Source organism: Camelina sativa, chromosome 19 (genome assembly GCF_030686135.1).
Source record: "Camelina sativa cultivar CO46 ecotype springtype chromosome 19, ASM3068613v1".
Lineage (NCBI taxonomy): Eukaryota > Viridiplantae > Streptophyta > Magnoliopsida > Brassicales > Brassicaceae > Camelina > Camelina sativa.
The window spans coordinates 7,604,149-7,619,260 of record NC_141898.1 but is presented as its reverse complement, the minus strand read 5'-3'; the positions used below and the strand labels follow the sequence as shown (position 1 = coordinate 7,619,260).

The 15,112-nt window shown below is 34.4% G+C and overlaps 3 protein-coding genes across 3 annotated transcripts; 1 reads left to right on the top strand and 2 right to left on the bottom strand.

Annotated features, from left to right (window-relative positions):
• Positions 1–1,013: 1,013 nt before the first annotated feature.
• LOC104765476 (polyadenylate-binding protein 6-like) lies at positions 1,014–3,938 on the top strand. The gene is made up of 7 exons (XM_010489192.2): positions 1,014–1,447; positions 1,672–1,984; positions 2,069–2,328; positions 2,419–2,712; positions 2,816–3,177; positions 3,263–3,325; positions 3,446–3,938. The coding sequence occupies exons 1-7, from the start codon at positions 1,207–1,209 to the stop codon at positions 3,683–3,685; spliced, it is 1,773 nt and encodes a 590-aa protein (XP_010487494.2). The 5' UTR covers positions 1,014–1,206; the 3' UTR covers positions 3,686–3,938.
• LOC104765477 (GDSL esterase/lipase APG-like) lies at positions 3,887–5,753 on the bottom strand. Its single transcript, XM_010489193.2, has 5 exons — positions 5,205–5,753; positions 4,985–5,115; positions 4,672–4,905; positions 4,327–4,582; positions 3,887–4,228 (listed from the first exon to the last, which is right to left on the bottom strand). The coding sequence occupies exons 1-5, from the start codon at positions 5,509–5,511 to the stop codon at positions 4,032–4,034; spliced, it is 1,125 nt and encodes a 374-aa protein (XP_010487495.2). The 5' UTR covers positions 5,512–5,753; the 3' UTR covers positions 3,887–4,031.
• A 2,690-nt stretch (positions 5,754–8,443) lies between these two features.
• On the bottom strand, positions 8,444–9,975 carry LOC104765475 (histidine-containing phosphotransfer protein 4). The gene is made up of 6 exons (XM_010489190.3): positions 9,818–9,975; positions 9,511–9,641; positions 9,367–9,435; positions 9,072–9,143; positions 8,808–8,880; positions 8,444–8,673 (listed from the first exon to the last, which is right to left on the bottom strand). The coding sequence occupies exons 1-6, from the start codon at positions 9,860–9,862 to the stop codon at positions 8,626–8,628; spliced, it is 438 nt and encodes a 145-aa protein (XP_010487492.1). The 5' UTR covers positions 9,863–9,975; the 3' UTR covers positions 8,444–8,625.
• Positions 9,976–15,112: the final 5,137 nt, after the last annotated feature.

The window sequence follows — 15,112 nt, the reverse complement described above, 5'->3', positions numbered from 1 at the left end:
ACTTCAAGCTTCATATCTATTGAAACCTAATCTTTCCTTTCTCTATCATGTCTTCTCTTGACCATAAGATCACACCTGATACCGAATATGAGAAAAAGACATGCCATTTAAATAACAGAGGATTTAACAAAAGAATCGAAAACTCTTCCAAAATATTTAATCCAAATACACACACCCCCATTTAAATGCAATTACATAATGGGCCTAACAGAAACTACTTACAAACACACTCGGAAGGCCTTAAAGCCCAAACTTGTTTGGGTAGGGCTCTCTTCCACTTATTAATATATCCATTAATATCAATTAAAAATACGGGGAATTGGGTTGTATAACCCAAAAAAACTATAATTCACAAACTAACCACATTAACCATCAATCAATTATATTCTTTATATTTATGTATAAATGACAGTTTTTGCTCTTGTTATTTTTCTCACCACCACCACTACCTCCTACCACCACCAACACCATCACCATCACCTCTTTACCACCATCACCACTAGAGTTCTCAATGTACTATCTTTTAGGATTTAGATTTCTTCCAACCACTATTGCCGGACCACCGCCGGAGAATCGCCGGACCGCCACCAAACTGTCGCTGGGGTACCGCCATCTCACCACCGGACCACCGTCCACCACCACCACCATCCATCCCTATCCACTACTACCTTTAAACCAAAAAACCCAAAATAGTAATTTACCCTACTTTGATCTTATTTTCTAATTTTTTTGAATAGATGATGGCTATATTATTTATTAGTTTTTTTTTTTTTTTGGCTAGTCAGCTAATTCACTCTAAAAATATTATGCACGGAAAGGGAAAAAGAAAAATACACTTGTGATTTGATAATTGGGTAAAACGCGAGTTACAACTAAATATACTACTCGCGGCGCGTGTAGTTTCCGTACAACAGCCGTCTCTGCGAGTCTCTCTGTGACTCTGAGTGTGTGCAGCTCACTCGCTATCATCATTACGGTTATAACAGAACGATATATACATACACACTTATATCGATACATACACTCACTCAACGACAAAATAACAATAAGATCTCTTTTTCTTCTCTGCTTCTCACTCGTCTTCTCCAATTTACTCTTTTTTTTTTCCTTCCTCTGCAGAGTCTCTCTTTCATCACTTTCTCGGAAAAACAAAAAAAAAAAAGTTTTTTTGTTTCTTTCTCATTTACGATACGAAGAAGAGAGACCATGGCGCTCGTGAAATCTGAAACGAAGGCGTTGGGAAATCACCACCAGCAGCAGCAGAAGCATTCTTCAAGGTTTACTTCTTCGCTTTACGTCGGCGATCTTAGCCCAGACGTGACGGAGCAAGATCTCATCCACAAATTCTCCTTGACTGTTCCTGTCTCTTCCGTTCATCTTTGCCGTAACTCCGTCACCGGAAAATCCTTGTGCTACGCTTACGTCAACTTCGATTCTCCTTCCACCGGTAAACAAATTACAAAAGACTTCTTCCTTTCTTTAATCGTTTCGTTTCTTAAATCTCTGTTTTTGGATTTCGAACTCTCTCTCTCTCGTATAATCGTTTCTTCTTTCGTTCTGTAAACCCCAAAAATCTTGCTAAAACCCTAGAAATTTCCCAATTTGTTAGGTCTTGTGAGATTGATGAATCGCTTCTGATTAATCTTTGTTTTGATTATTTGGGTGGTTTAGCATCGAATGCTATGGCGTGCTTAAACCATACTGATTTGAAAGGGAAGGCTATGCGAATCATGTGGTCTCAGAGGGATCTTCAATACCGTCGTACTACTGGGCTTGGAAATCTATACGTTAAGAATCTTGACAGCTCGATCACTAGCATTTGCTTAGAGCGAATGTTTTCCCCCTTTGGATACGTACTCTCTTGCAAAGTCGCTGAAGAGAATGGCAAAAGTAAAGGTTTTGGTTTTGTTCAGTTTCATACAGAGCAATCTGCTGCAGCTGCTCGTTCTGCCCTCCATGGCTCTGTGGTTGATGGCAAGAAACTGTAAGTTACTTGTGGCTTTAAGCATGATTTCTTTATTGATTGATCGAAGGCTAATGATGAATGATTGTGTGATTCTTTCTTTAGGTTCGTAGCCAAGTTCATCAACAAGAATGACAGAGCAGCTATGGCAGGACATCAAGAATCCACAAACGTTTATGTGAAGAACCTGATCGAAACTGTTACAGAGGATTATCTACATACACTGTTTTCTCATTATGGGACAGTCTCAAGTGTTGTGGTTATGAGGGATGGTATGGGAAGATCTAGAGGTTTCGGATTTGTCAACTTCTGCAATCCAGTAAATGCTAAGAGAGCTGTGGGATCTCTCCATGGAAAACCACTTGGTAACTCAACCTTCTTCTTCTGAACCCAATACTTAGTACATTGTCATTAGACCAGAGTTTCTGATTTTAGAACTTTCCTTTTATGATTAGGATCGAAGACTTTGTTTGTTGGAATGGCACTGAGAAGTGATGAAAGGAAGGAGATGCTGAAGCAAAAATACGGGGGCAACTTTATTGCCAAGTCTAACATGGGATGGTCCAATCTGTACGTGAAGAACTTGAGTGAATCAATGAATGAAACAAGACTGCGAGAAATATTTGGAAGCTATGGGCAGATAGTCTCAGCTAAAGTGATGCGTCATGAGAATGGTAGAAGTAAAGGATTCGGCTTTGTGTGTTTCTCTAACTGTGAAGCGTCCAAACAGGCTAAAAGAGAGCTCAATGGTATACTATAACCCCTAATGTATTCTAGCTTATCTTTGCTCTACTACACCTAACTGGTATTTACTGATTCAATTTGCACGACTATTACTCTTGCTTCTTACAGGGTTTACAGTTGATGGAAAACAATTTGTTGTTCGAGTTGCTGAGCGCAAAGAGGATCGACTCAAGATGTTGCAGCAATACTTTCATGGAAAACCACAGCATTACACGCAAGTTCCTCCTGTTCCTTCACCAGCTCAGCTAGTCCTCCCAACTTTGCCCAGCAGCTTTTATGGACAACCACATCATTACACGCAAGTTCCTGTCCCTTCACCAGCTCAGCCAGTCCTCCCATCTGTGCCCAGCAGCTTTCATGGACAACCACATCATTACACGCAAGTTCCTCCTGTCCCTTACGGGGCATCTTATTACTATATGGCGCCTCAGTTACCACAAATGTTTAGCCACCAAAACATCACCACCTGTGTAAGCATTTCTCTGCTTCTTCAAACAAACCCAAAACCTGTCTTCAAATTAAATATCACTCACACTTCCTATTATTATAACTCAGGTTCCAGCTGGCCAGGCTCCTCTCAAGGAGAAAAGATCAGTGCACCTAGTCTACAAACACCCGGTATGCCTTCATTAACACTAACATGTGCTGAATCTTCCATTATCTCCAAGGTTTTTATGTTAAGGTTAAAATGTTTACTCAGTCGAAAGTTTTGATCCCTAAGTTGGTATTTTTCTGCAGGCTTATCCCTTTGCCAAAAATGGTGCCAAACAGAAACTCGTCTTTAAGGGTGAAGGTAACCGAACTTTAGAGGCTGCGACATGCTCAAAAGCAACAACATCTGCTGAGAACCGTAGAGAAGCATCACCCGCTTTGAAAGTAATGTTGTCACCAAAAGTGAAGAAGGCAGAGAAGTCAGGAAAACAAATTGCACTAATTGGAGGGAGCTGCTTAAACATTGGCCCTGCTGCTGTGGCTTGAGATCTCTCACCGCTTAGAATTCCACTGCTTTCATTTTAACCCTTCAATAGCTTTTGCTCATAGAAATTGTACAGATTACAAGAGCTTCGATCTGTAGATCTTTAGATCTACAACTCTTTAGCATTTTAATCATTTTGTTTTTGTGAAAAAGAACATGCAGAGGTAGGTTGTATATAGTTTCTGGTATTCTCAAACTTTTGGTTTTCTTGTAGTAAGTTTCAATACATTTTTAGTAAATAGTGGTGGTTTGATACATAGTTCGAAGAGAAACAAATGTATGGCTCAAGGTTTTACAGAAACAGCAATTTAAAAAGAGAAGATATGACATATACTGAAAGATCTAACATCAACCGATGAGAGAGAAGCCCTGTCCAATTAAAGAACTGGCAAGAATTTCATTGGCAGCTTCAGAGGGATGAACACTGTCCCAGAACACATACTGAGTAGCATTGGGGCATGTTCCCAACGATTTCGGATTGCACAAGAGTGAAGTTGTTTCGACTGTTCCTGTTCCACAACATCCTTTGGTTGCTTCAGTGAATCCTGTTAGACAAAAAAGATGAATAATGTGTCATGGATTATCTAAAGCAGAGCAGCAACAATAAATGTTATAAATATATCAGTCCATTTTTGTGACTTACCGGATTTGGAAGGGTTCTGAACAAGATCATAGAGTGGAGTGAAGATGTCGAAGACAACAATTTTAAGACCAGAATATTGCTTCTGAAGCTTTGAAGCAGCTGCGTTAAGCTTTTTGTTGAATTGCTGAGCATCTGTGTTGAGTCTTTGAACACAACCTTTCTCATGGAAACCGAAAAGGGTTCTTGCAGCTGGAAGACATCCGGTTGGAGGCAGAGAAGTCACACCGATCTTCCTTGCTCCAACCCCATACACTTGCTGCAACATTCAATCAAAACTCAAAAATGTCACATCTTGTATTCTTTGCAATTGAAAACAGCGAGGGATAACCAAGGAAAATGTTTTACCTTGATAAATGTAGAGAAGTTATCGATAAGGAAAGATCCGTACTGATCAACAGTGTAGACTTTGTTAAGCAGAGGATTCACATAGTAGTTTTGAACAAAGTCACTGCTTCCTGCACTTAGGAGACAGATTGCTCCGCTTATGATCGAATCAGCCTTTTTACTTCCTGCAATTTTAATGAGCTTGCTCTTGTATTCCTTGAAGTACTCAACTTGCTGATACAACGGGATCGCGTGCTGTCCAAAAAAAGAAAAGAACAAAATCAACAAAAAAAAAGAAACAGATCTAAGAAAACATGTATGAACAGTCACTTACATTGATAAGAGCAGCTTTGTCATCATAACCTGAAGCTGCAGAAGCGAAGTTAGCACCAATGAGAAGGTTCTTTCCTGAAGCTTCAGGACTTAGATAAGCTGGTGGGTACTTAGTGAAGCCTAGAGTCTCAGCTGTGACAGAGTAAAAACACAAAAGACTTCAGTTCCAAAACAACTTAAAGAAGATAGATAACTTGGATTACAAGTAAACAAGCTTTTACCGGTAATATCAGTAGCTAATTTTCCGTTGCAGAAACGGCCGGTGGGTTTGTGGTTAGCGAAATCACGGCCATAAGGAGGGTAATCAGCTCTGAAAATGGTCGGAAGGTAGTTGTTGTTGCCGACATCAACTACAGAGTCTCCGAATGTCATGATCGCAGGAACTAGTTGAGCAAAGGAGATTTGGACTAAAGAGAAGGTAGATACCAATGTGAGAAGCAAAAACAACATCGTGCGACGATCCATGTTTTTGCTTTGGTATGTGTGAATGGTGAAAGATTGCATGTACTTTGGTTTATATATATACATAGACAAAGAGGGTAGGAGTTAGTTTACTTCAATGTTGTTGTGTCAACTCTGAATAGTATACACACTCTCTCTCTTATTCAATATTTCTCCAACCATTTTTTTTTTTTGATTCGTGGAAAAAAACTGAACCAGCCTGTTTTTGCATAATTCAATTTTATTAGGTAATTTTCTTAAATAATCTTTACCTTTTAACGGGAAAAAAGTTGCACATGGATGCCATAAATAGGATCTGGTCTGTGCTTAAAGTAAAGGAAGATGGAGGTTGTGAGATATATATAGCTATGGCTAATAAATGAGGAGCCGAGTAGTTTCACGTCGCTTTAAATAATTGATTAAACAATTAATATTCATATGTATAAAGATTAAAGAAGATATATAGTTATGTATTAGGCTGTTCTGTTTTTTTTTTTCTAATTTCTTTTTCTTTTGGGAGAGAGATTCATTGCTCTATCTACGTCTATGAATCAGCCTCACTGTGTGTAGTGTAGACTTTACGTGGAAGAAATTGAAATAAATTCTAATAAATGCTGGATCTTTTAATTAAAACTAGAAAACATGTGATTTATTTCTCTGCATTATGGATTTTTATTTTTTTCATGCATAAGGTCTGAATATAGCTGACCAAAAAAAAAAAAAAAATTTGAAATTCTGAACACGAAGTAGTTTAGTTATCTGATATCAAAGTCTCATTGTATGAAAACATATGACATGCATGTAAGTGTAACTAAATTAAGAATTGTTATATAATTAGTGTCGTATAGCAAGAGACCAATGAAAAAAATACCGCGTATCACCCAAGAGACCAATGGCAAGTAGTTGATCACGAACTTGTCGCTCTATCCAGTCAATAAGGCAGGCTACATTGTATGAAACTTCGCCGTGACGGCGCCCATTATGCTCACGTTAAACCGCGTAGACAACCGCTTGGAAGACATACCTGATGAGAAACCCATCGACCCTGTGGAGCTGGGGGTTTGAAATGAGCTCAAGCAGTGTTGACTAACCCGTCGTATAACGTGCACCTAGAAGACCTTTGGACAGTGCTGACCACACTTCCGAGACAAAAGAGCAGCTAAAGAACAGGTGATCTCTTATTTCCATAGCAAAATGGCATAAAATACAAGTACCCGCAAGCCACCCGTTCCAAGCCACCATACGCATAACCGTTGAAAGACGATCATGAACTACCAACCATGCACAAAAAGAAAACTTTGGAGTAGCATGACTAAACCAAACACCACGATGCCATGAGACTGTGGCAGAGGTTGTTCGTATATGGTTCCAAGTGTCCCGAGTTGAGAACTTCTGCTTGAAAACATCATTCTTTCCTCGTCACAATAGTTGATCGGGTTTCTCCTGTCGTCGCAGCCATTGAGAATGCAGAGCGTTCTCCAACACGGTTAACTGTTCCGACTGATGCCGTCGTCGCCTACGATTAGTCCAAGCTTTCGAAAGTGAACTGTGGCGGCTGATCCCCAAATCGATAACCCCTCTGTCACCCACAAGATCAATGAAAGGACCCAAGTCTAACCAGTTATCAAACCAAAAAGAAGTACGCTCTCCAGTCCCAACCTCCACTTTACAAAACGTTTTTGCCAGGTCCCGATATTTTAGAAGTTTTTTCCATATCCATGAGTCCAAACTGGTTGTACTATTAGCTGACCAGAATGAAGTTTGTCTTAGGAGATTAGTTGAAGGCCATTCCACCCTAAAAAGAGTTACCATGGGACACTAACCGCCAGATCAACCGTAAACAACTCACCAAATTTGCTTCTTTCAAAGATCGTAAACCGAGACCCCCTTCACTGTTAGGCCATCTGAATTGGGGGAACACTTTGGGTGTTCTAAGCCTTTTTAAAATCAAAAATATAGAGAACAGTGGGTGAAGAACATGTTGTTGGTTCTTGATGTAGAACTGATTTTGGGCCAGTTCTTGGGTGACGTGGCAACTCGTGAATGGATACAATTTTTTGCAAAGGAGAAAACATTTATTTGTTTGGAGGAAGTTTTGTTTGTTTTTTTTTTATTTATATCGTTAATGTTTTTTTGTTTCATAAAAATTTGGTATTGTATTTTGAATTTTAGTATAAGTTTTTTAAGTTTGCAATTTAAATGTTATTTTTTGAAGTTTTTAAAATTGTAATATGTTTGTTTGTTTTTTTTTTAATTTATATCTTTAATGTTTTTTTGTTTCATAAAAATTTGGTATTGTATTTTGAATTTTAGTATAAGTTTTTTAAGTTTGCAATTTAAATGTTATTTTTTAAAGTCTTTTAAATTGTAATATGTTTAAGATTATTATATTATTAAATCTTATGATCTTAAACATGTTCTTCCAATAACTAATTTCTTAACAAAAGATCTAAGCTAATGATCTTACATTATTTTCATAATATTTTTACTTTAAAACCATCCAAAAATATTCTCCCAATGAAATGCCTACAAACAACCTCCCAGAATACCTTAGCCTTTTTAGTACTCATCTATGTTCCGAACCAAAGAAAAGCAAAGTAGTTTTTAACTTAAAATAGTTTGCATCTAAGCCTTTTATTATTATTTTTAATTTTAATTTCTTTTTATGAACAGTTCTAGTGGAGACTAGTAGAATCTAATCTATAATTACAAATTGTCTGTCATGATGAGATAAAATAGGTTAAAGTATTTAGGTCGCGAACGAGGCTGTCTAGAACAAACCGAATAAGGTAAAGCATTACTTTATTTTTATTTTTCCAACAATGTAATTTGCATTCATTAGAGAATCGACTAAATGCATTCTTTTTGCCCACACTTTTCTGTATCCCGTTATTATTGGTTGCCAAAATGCTACGAATACGAGGTAATCGTAAATATATAAACTGTTTCTTTACATAGAAGAAAAAGTAAATATAAACTCTTAAAAAAAGAAATACCATTTAAGGATGAAGAAAACATAGAGAAAATTTGGACCGTTTATTGATTGATACAAATATAAAATGTCCAAGATCTTCTTTATAACGTACATTGTAATATATAGATACTAAAAAATAAAGAGGAACTATTTTATTATATAGTATATTATTTCTACAAAATTCGACGACGATTCCTCATTTATCTCTCTTGCTCTCGCTCTTTTCTTTACTTTGGCCTACGTGCTGTCTCCTTTGGCCCCGCCTGCCTTGCCAACTGTTCATTACAAAACTTAATTAACTTCAGCAAATACATACACTACTACTATAACAAAAGTGATCAATGTGATTAATTCAATCCCATGATTATGTGATTCATTCAGGTGTAAAAAAAAGTGATCAGTGGCTTGCCTGGAAGTAATGTTCAAGCTTCTTTCTCAACGTTGAGTGTTCTTTCTTTAGTTGCTGAAATGTCCTCAAGCATCTGTGGATCGGTGGCAATTTAAAAGAAAACTAATTAGGGAGTCGAAAATCAAATAAAGCAAAAGTTTAAGGTTCCGTGGATTGCTTCAATTTTGTACTCCTTATTTTTATTTGTTTTCAGTTTGACCCCATAACTTTTGTAGTCCGTCATAAACGAGGACATGTAGGTGTAAGTTTAAAAGACGAACGTACCCTTCAGCGTTTCCAGCTCTGCAGTATTCTCTAAACTTTGTGCATTCAGCTTTCACCTTACTTGCCCCAATACTACAAATAAAAAAAGAAAGGAAAAAATTTGTAACATTATGTCAATACAAGCATTGCTAATTAATTAACTACGATCCTAAAGAAAATTTTATTCAAGTATATTTTGTCATGGAACGATAATGAGAATGGAAGTACGTAATTTTACCAGTTTAATTAACTACTAAAATCTTTGCATTTTTTTCTTAAATACTTCAGTTTTTTTCTTAGGATAGTGTTTGATTACCTTGTGCTGCTTCCCTTAAACTGATGCATGTAACTATCTAGCCGATTGAAATCAAATGATCCTCTTTCCCTGCATTGTTAAAATAAATTAGAAAAATCGAAACAAATTACGCAAAAATAGTAAGAATTTAAAAAAACTACTCACAAAGCTTGGTCAATGTTATTGATTAATCGAGCTGAATCTTTGAAGTATAATGCGGAAACTTCTTCAACAAAATTAGGGTTTGCATCATCTTGAAGCTCTTCTAACTCCATGAATTGTTCGTCGAGATATCCCTGCATGCATTTTCCCCATATTAGCTTTTGATTCATTCATTTTTCATTTTTCTTAGTTAAATTAATAAGGTCATGAAAAGGATTTAGATTTTTTCTTATTTTAATAAAAAATAAATTCATAACTAGTAAGAATATAAATAAATACAAAAACACCACGAAAGAAAATTTAAAGAAACCTGATCAAAGAGGGACTGCTTAATGAGTGCCACCTGCCTCTGCATTTTTGATTAAATTTGGAGAAAACTTAACAATAAGTGAGAGAACTAATAATTCGTTTTTATCTTAGGTAATTCGTGTGGCAATGCAATACTGAAACGGTGGAGATCTGAGATATATATAGGGGAAAGATAGAATATAAAATAATTTCATATTACACATCAAAAAAGAGAAAGTAGAAAAGAGAAGAGAATATTTATAAAAATGATGGGAACCTGCAACGTAAGGGGCATGAATTATGTATTCTCATACTTCAAAAAAAAATTATAGAAAGGAAACGTGTATTCGGTTTTATCAGCTTATTTCGATAACAAGTAGATGCATTTATCAATATATTTTTGTTATATTTTATAACATATATCCTAGATGTAATTTAATGAAATATGTCTTAATATAAGTTATTATATATGTATATTGTATAGTAATGTTTATGTTTTATATTAGTGAATTCAATATAAGTTGTTTATTTATAATAAGTAGTGTCCATGAAGAATATAAACAAACTACTGTGGATGATCGATATATCTATTGCCCAACAAAATGATTGAAGTGCTTCTACAATCTAAATAAATTAATCAAGGGATCTCATGCATGAATGGAGTGTAGACGAATATATCTAATATTATTAAATACTTACATCAGAAACAGGTAAATTTCGAATTAGAACCTAAAAGCTAAACGTTGTTACTGTATGAAACACATCTTTTTGGAAATGGTAGCAAAATATATATACTAATAAAATGTATTTGGACAAGAATTTTTCTGAAAGTGAAAAAGAAAAGTTCTAATTTAAAAATGGTATACAGTTCAAGAGAAATATATTCTCAACAAATAAAATGACCGTTTCTGTCTTGGTTAATTACTCAATATTTTATACATGTTTTCACAAAGTTGTCTCTAATATTAATATATTTGTTGGATATTTTTTAAGGTTTTGATTTCCATAGTACCATGTTTAGTCACAATAAATATGAATAGAATTGGGCAACAAGAAAGGATGGTTTATTTAAAAAAAAAAAAAATGGTAGAATTGATTACTTTATTTCAATTTTTTTTAGCTACAAAATTTTAAATCAGTGAACATGGATGACCAGAGAAAAAACAAGATATATATATATATATATATATAATAATTTCATGAAGTTATTATTCTCACATTTTCTTAAACTAAATGGACATTTACATATATAGTACACATAATTATGCAAGTTTTAAATTGGATAAAGTTGATGTTAAAGGACAAATATCATATAAATTCAGTTGATTAATCAAGAAGTTAATTATAACAAAGACATCGACATAGCTAAAAGAAAGAAAATTTATCTAGGAAAAATGACACCCACACCCACTTTCTCCTAAAGTATTAACACTTACACCCACTTTCTACTATCCATATACTTTTCTTATGTCAAATTACAACTTACACCCTCTAACTAAACTAACCTTCTCTTTCTACCTTTTTTTTTCCTTCTCATCTCTCTCTCTAACTTTTCTCTTTCTTTTCTAATATTTTTTTTCTTCAACATTTATTTTTCATTTTCATTACTAAATTTTAAGTTTAGTAACTTTAGTTGGTGATAAACATACTAAATTTTAAGTTTAGTAACTTTAGTTGTTGACAAACAAAAAAAAGTTAACCTTATACCCTAAATATTAAATCCTAACACCACATAGACACTAAATCCATATAAGCCCAAAAACGTAAACCTTATACCCTAAATCTTAAATCCTAAACCCTAAACCATACACCTTGAACCCTAAATCCTAAACCATGAATTAAAAATATAGACACATCATCCACATACCTAAACCTAAACTTTTAACCTTAACCCCTAAATCCTACACCTTGAACCTTAGACAATACAACTTGAACTCAAAACATAAACATTGAATCTATATACCATCTAAAGTCCAAACCCTAAACTATGGTGATGTTTGAACATGCAACAAACTTGTCAATAAATTTCATCTGGATTGCTTGTCCATGTGGTCAGAGTTTGGTGGATAGGCTTAGAGATTAATAATGACCATGTTTGTTGTGTAGTATGCTTCTAGTGACACTTCTAAGTTCTAATATCTCTAATTCTAGCTTAAAAATAGTACAAAAACATTTGGCTAAAATACATCTAAGTGGCTAAACTATAGTGATGTTTGAACATGCAACAAACTTGTCAATAAATTTCATCTGGATTGCTTGTCCACGTGGTCAGAATTTGGTGGATAGGCTGTGAGATTAATAATGACCATGTTTATTGTGTAGTATGCTTCTAGTGACACTTCTAAGTTCTAATATACCTACTTCTAGCTGAAAAATAATACAAAAATATTTAGCTAAAAGAAATCTATGTGGCTAATTTATCTTGGACAAATTTCTGCTCATGTAAAGAATGAGCAAGATATTATAAGATAAGTATCTATAACTACTAATCCACATGATTGATATTCAATGTTCTAAATAAATCAATGTTGTTAATTTTTATTTTGTTTATTAACCACTTATGAGTGTATATGTTTCTGGACCAACACAAAATATGAAGCAAGGAGCTCATGGTGTCTATGGATTTAATTGTGTGGATGTTGTATGATGATTCTTTGGTCTGTCTACATTGGTATCCACAAAAAAATATCCACATGATCACATCCATAGCCACCATTCAACTGCTATTCTTCAGCTTAATGTCTAGATATGCTTTGTAAATCCATGGAGACCTATCCATAGTTTTTCTATCCACTAAACTTTGTTTTTTTTTTTAAAGTGAATAGTTTTGGTTTTAGGTTCAAGGGTTTATGTTCTAGGATTTAAAATTTAGAATTAAAGGGTTTTGTACTTATTTGGTCTATGTTGTGTTATGGATAATATGCTATGGATAAAGATCTAACCAAATTTATGTATGTATATTTTGTATGAATAAACACAAGTAACTATCTATTAACAATACTGCAATTGATTATCCACTTATAATTGAAAAAATGTTCAACGACTGATGGATACTGTATAATCTAAAAATTTATAAAAAATATAGCAATATGTATCTTAAAATATAGAAAATATATAATCATAACATATTTTATATAAATAAATAGAAAATTTGTTATATGATAACAAATAAATATATTTTACTTTGTTAAAGTGTTAACAACAAAAAAGAAGAGAAAAAGAGAGAAAAGAATGAGAGAAAGAGGAGAGGGGCAAAATCGTCCAAAATGTGTGTATCCTTACAAAAAACTTGTAAAAGTATAGGAAGAAAGGAAAGTGGGTTTTGGTGTCACAACTCAACACCAAAGTGGGTTTTCGTGACATTATCCCATTTATCTACTACTAGTTATATTTTTGTATATAAAATATAAAATCGAGTTTATTGGGTGTATTACACAATTCTTGGGCACTACAAATTTTATTGTGGGAATTCCAAAATTCTCTACCGTTAGACAAAACAACAATGAAGTGAAGGTGTGTGCTGGTGAGAGGGTGTTGTGTGCCAAAGAAAGGCTAGTGCTTGTGCGGATGCGTGCGTTTCCTATACTTCTATTTTGTTAAAAGAGTTCCTAAAAAAATTAATGGAGGATATGAGATACGCCAAACGAAAAAAAAAAAAAAAAAAAGAGAGAGGGAATAAGATACATATGTCCAACGAGTAATAATAAACCATAAATTTCTGTTATTGGAAACAAGGAACAAGTATCTAAAAAGGAAAAACTGAACAAAAAGCAGAGAACATAACAATTGTGATCTAAATGATTGACACAAAGACATAAAAGATCTTTTTTATCATTACAGCATGATTTGTTCCTTCTCTCTCTATCTCTCAGACAACATCGTGAGATATATCGAATTACACAAGAGAGAGAGAGAGATTGATCATGTACAGAAAACTTCAGCTTTATTTATTCCTCCGTCCACCAAACCAATCTCTCACATAAAGAGACTTGTCTAGTACATATTTTTGGGTGGAAGTGGGTTTAGAATATAAGTTTTTATTATTGCTTGCTGTCTCATCTCGATTATTCTCCTTAATTCCGACCTTCCCCTCTAACAACAAATTATTTATACCCAAAAAATTAGATAGAAACAAAATCATGCAAACTTGTGAGGTTTAACATCATAAATAGACAAGTGATCATATATTTTAACATCATAAAAAGACAAGTGATCATATCTAACTAACCTTGGTATTTAAATCTAATGTCATTTTGTTTACATTTGTTTTATCATAGTGCACCTCTCGTTGGGAGAAAATATGTAGGGGTTTAGTTTAACTATTAGGAAATTACTAGACTATAGGCTAGGTCAAGAATATAACTTATACCCATATTCAAGACAAAATCAGTCTTCTGATTCTTTTTAGTAGGTTAGCTTGTTCCACTATTAGTTCCTATGAATGAAAGATTAATACATGTTTAGTTGGTTTTTAAAATGATATATAGATATTCTTCGGAAAGTTTGTCTTGAGATTTTTTTGTTTGATAGACATGATGCGAGAATTTGTGCTACTAAAGTTATAACAAGTAGCTATTAGCACCTAATTTGAACTAAGTATTTCGTAAAGGGCACAATGTTGATTGGTTCCTGATTGAAGATGACTCGTTAAAAGTTCACAAATGTCGACACGAAAAGAGTTTTTTCTTATAATTATGCAGATTACTCCATTGAAACATTCTTCTCAAACAATATCCAATTATTTGAAAGACGTAACTTCAATCATCTATCACCCCGTTAAATAAAGTATATGCTAAACACACTTATTTTTATCCTCTGTCACCTTCATGAATAATTACACCTCTGCGATATTATGAACATGATTCCCCTCAATCCGAAAAAGCTATAATCCTATACAATTATTTAAAAACCAAATAAATCGGCCGATAACGACTAATCATAATCATAAAAGTAAAAAAAATATATATATATATAGACCCGAGTTTACATTAAATCATAGGGAACCGTCTTCCGACATAACATGTTAATAATATCCAATTTCATTTACTCATCCCAACTAAAAAATACTATCAATATTTTTTTGCCACGTCAGCAAGAGGCGACTCGATAGACGATTAGGTCTTTTTGTCTGTAATACTACGCATTGAGTGTTTGGCAGCCAGCCGCCAGGGATTTTTCCATGATAGAGGAGGTTTCCAGTGGTGCCACCGCTCCCGGCTCCAGTCCATCACGGGAGGAACCAAATCCGAGTTCGAAATCTTATGCTAATGTTGTTGATAGTAGGCCTAGCCTTTCTAAATTTGATGTTGAAGTCTCG